Genomic DNA, 2,660 nt, shown 5'->3' on the forward strand with positions numbered 1-2,660 from the left:
ATTTTTCCATTTTAGAATATTTACAGTAATAGAAACCTCAGGCAGACATTCTCGTTTGCAATATTTTAGTGTGTTTCGTTTTCTTCCCAAGAGAGATCCGTAGATATCAGAGATAAACAGACGGGGTGAGTTCACCTTTCGAATAAAAACACATTTTCTTCCTCCCCTCACCATCTTTCAACTCAAAAAAAAATCAAAGCTCTCATTTCTTCCTTATTCTCAATGAAATCCCATTGTTTATTCCTAGCTCTGCTTTCCTTCTCATTGAGCGTACTTCTCGTTCAATGCCAAGAAATGGGCACTGTGCCTGTCACTCAAGAATTTACAGATGCCATCGATTCTGGAATGCAAGATGTCATTACTGACACTTCCTTTAGTTTTCAATACTACAAACTCATGCTGTTCAACGTTCCTGCCATTGAAATTTGCACCACACGAGCTAAATACCCAACTAAGAATCCATTTATTGGAAGAACTCAACTCAACATGTGCATTGAATTGGGAACTATTTATCCACATTATGAAGGTAAGTTGATTTTCTAGTTGAGTGGTGGAATTTAATTGGGAAATAGTCAAGCATTTGGTATCCAAAATGTTGGTTGATAAGATTAATGCCAATTACAAGATTAATTTAAAGGTGGAATATAGATATTTGAATACTTCCAAATTGGGATTTTTTGCAACAATGAGACAAGGTGTTGATTCTGGATATTGTGATATGATTTCATCGAATACTACACCAACTGATGAGAGAAAGAAAGTGTCTCATTTCCAATGTAGTTATGGAACTACAGCTCAAGGTAAGAAATTGATATATTTCTAATGAAAATAACTTTCGTAAATTTTTCTAATGATGTGAATACGAAATTATACATGAAAAATAGGATTCTTGAGATCAGGATTGGAACCTGAACGTAAATTGTCTTCTTTAAATGATTTGAATCAAACTGGAATTATTGTAGGAGCTTATGCAGGAACAACATACGAAACTTTGGTAAAAACTAAACTCTCTGCAGCCACCTACGTTCCTTTCTATGAAGTAAATAATCAATATCAGTCAATTAATGCCAAATCTGTTCATGCCTTAATTGGAGATGGTATGTTTTTTCAATAATTTTTTAATGATTTTTGACATTTGAAAGCTGTTCAATACTTAATTTGGCAAGCAGCCAACAATGCCACCTGTGGAGGATGCTCAGTAAAGATCTACAGCGAACCATATACTTACGGAACTTTTACAACAGGAAACATTACAAAAAGTTCAGCAAGTTCAATTCAATTTTTATTACAAAATATTCTTCTCATTTCTTTACTTATTCTTTACTTTTAATAAAAACAAATACAAATTTCCAATTGTCAATTCTTTCAACTTTACAATGAATATTTACAAGGAACAGATTTGCAAATTTGTGCTAATTTAGAAAGTATGGTCGAGCAAAAAATTGGCTCCTCATAATAATCTTCCAATTGTTCTGCCCATTTGCTTGACTTTTCAGTTTCTCTTTCCAATTTTGACAGTTGACTCAACAATTTCTCATTCAGAAAGACATTTTCAGCAAATGTTGGGAACATGACTTTCAATAAGGGAATAAAGGCAGTAATTTGATTATTCGAATCATGATTGAACTTTTTCAATGAAATTCCAGATGAAAAGTTTAGTATTTCGTAATGATGATTAGATGATCTTTATGAGGATTGAAACTAGGATGAGTTTAATGATCAATGGATTGGCGGTTATTCCAATTAATTTAGTGTTTTAATTTTTAGTGTCCAAATAATCCCACCATTGAGTTTCTTTAAAGTTTGACATTTTTTTTGTTTAACTAAAAGCAACAGCAGACACATTTTCACATTAATGTGATTTTAGATCTACTATTATCATATTGTTAATTGTTATTCATCAACATTTCATTTAAAAAAGAAAAGGACGGGAAAATTCTTACAAATTTCAACAATTTTTTATTCACTCTTTCTTCACTCTATATAGAAATATCAAAACACTAAAAATTAAAACACTAAATTAATCTAATCTTTGATTGGATCTTTACACCAACTAACAACCCAAACCACCATATCCACCATATCCACCATAACCAACACCATAACCAAAACCACCTCCATATCCATAACCACCGCCATATCCACCATAACCACCATAAAATGGAACACCTCCATATCCACCATATCCACCATAGCATGGAATTCCTCCTCCGTATCCACCATAGAAAGGCATTGAATAGGCACTTCCATAATTGGTTCCATAACTACTTGGTCCAGTATATGAAGATCCATAACTTGAGTATGGACTTGAGTTGACTGCATTCACTTGATTCAAGTAGGATTGAGTATTTTGTCCATATTGATTGTAATTTCCTCCAGTGACTCCATAATTAGAACCAGCACCTCCTGATGTACCATAATTAGTACCGTAATTGTTGCTATATTGACAGTTGACCAAGCAAGTAGCCAAAAGTAAGGTTGCAACTAGAGCAGCGATGAATTTGTTCATTGTTTTTGAGTTGTTTTTTTATGTGTGAATTGATTTTGAATGAGGATGTTGTTCATTGGGTATTTATATGTTTTTTGAAAGATNTGTGTTTTTGCAAACCATNGTGTTTTAACAGTTTGTTTCCAAATGTAAAATGACAAAAAAGGAATGG

The 2,660-nt window shown here is 32.8% G+C and overlaps 3 protein-coding genes across 3 annotated transcripts in view; 1 reads left to right on the forward strand and 2 right to left on the reverse strand.

Annotated features, from left to right (window-relative positions):
• The window catches only part of NAEGRDRAFT_54454 (uncharacterized protein), a gene marked incomplete at both ends in the record, with an annotated part of 4,758 nt that extends 4,584 nt beyond the window's left edge, over positions 1-174 (reverse strand). The window contains one exon of the mRNA XM_002669061.1: positions 172-174. Coding sequence (XP_002669107.1) covers positions 172-174 — 3 coding nt within the window. The remainder of the gene's footprint in view (positions 1-171) is intronic.
• A 120-nt stretch (positions 175-294) lies between these two features.
• NAEGRDRAFT_76003 (uncharacterized protein) lies at positions 295-1,456 on the forward strand (the record flags this gene model as incomplete). Its single annotated transcript, XM_002669036.1, has 4 exons — positions 295-526; positions 573-800; positions 885-1,097; positions 1,392-1,456. The coding sequence occupies 4 exons, from the start codon at positions 295-297 to the stop codon at positions 1,454-1,456; spliced, it is 738 nt and encodes a 245-aa protein (XP_002669082.1).
• Positions 1,457-2,053: 597 nt separating this feature from the next.
• On the reverse strand, positions 2,054-2,509 carry NAEGRDRAFT_54455 (uncharacterized protein; the record flags this gene model as incomplete). Its single annotated transcript, XM_002669062.1, has 1 exon — positions 2,054-2,509. One exon carries the CDS (start codon positions 2,507-2,509, stop codon positions 2,054-2,056), a length of 456 nt encoding a protein of 151 aa, XP_002669108.1.
• Positions 2,510-2,660: the final 151 nt, after the last annotated feature.

Source organism: Naegleria gruberi (genome assembly GCF_000004985.1).
Source record: "Naegleria gruberi genomic scaffold NAEGRscaffold_88, whole genome shotgun sequence".
Classification (NCBI taxonomy): Eukaryota; Heterolobosea; class Eutetramitea; order Acrasida; family Naegleriidae; genus Naegleria; species Naegleria gruberi.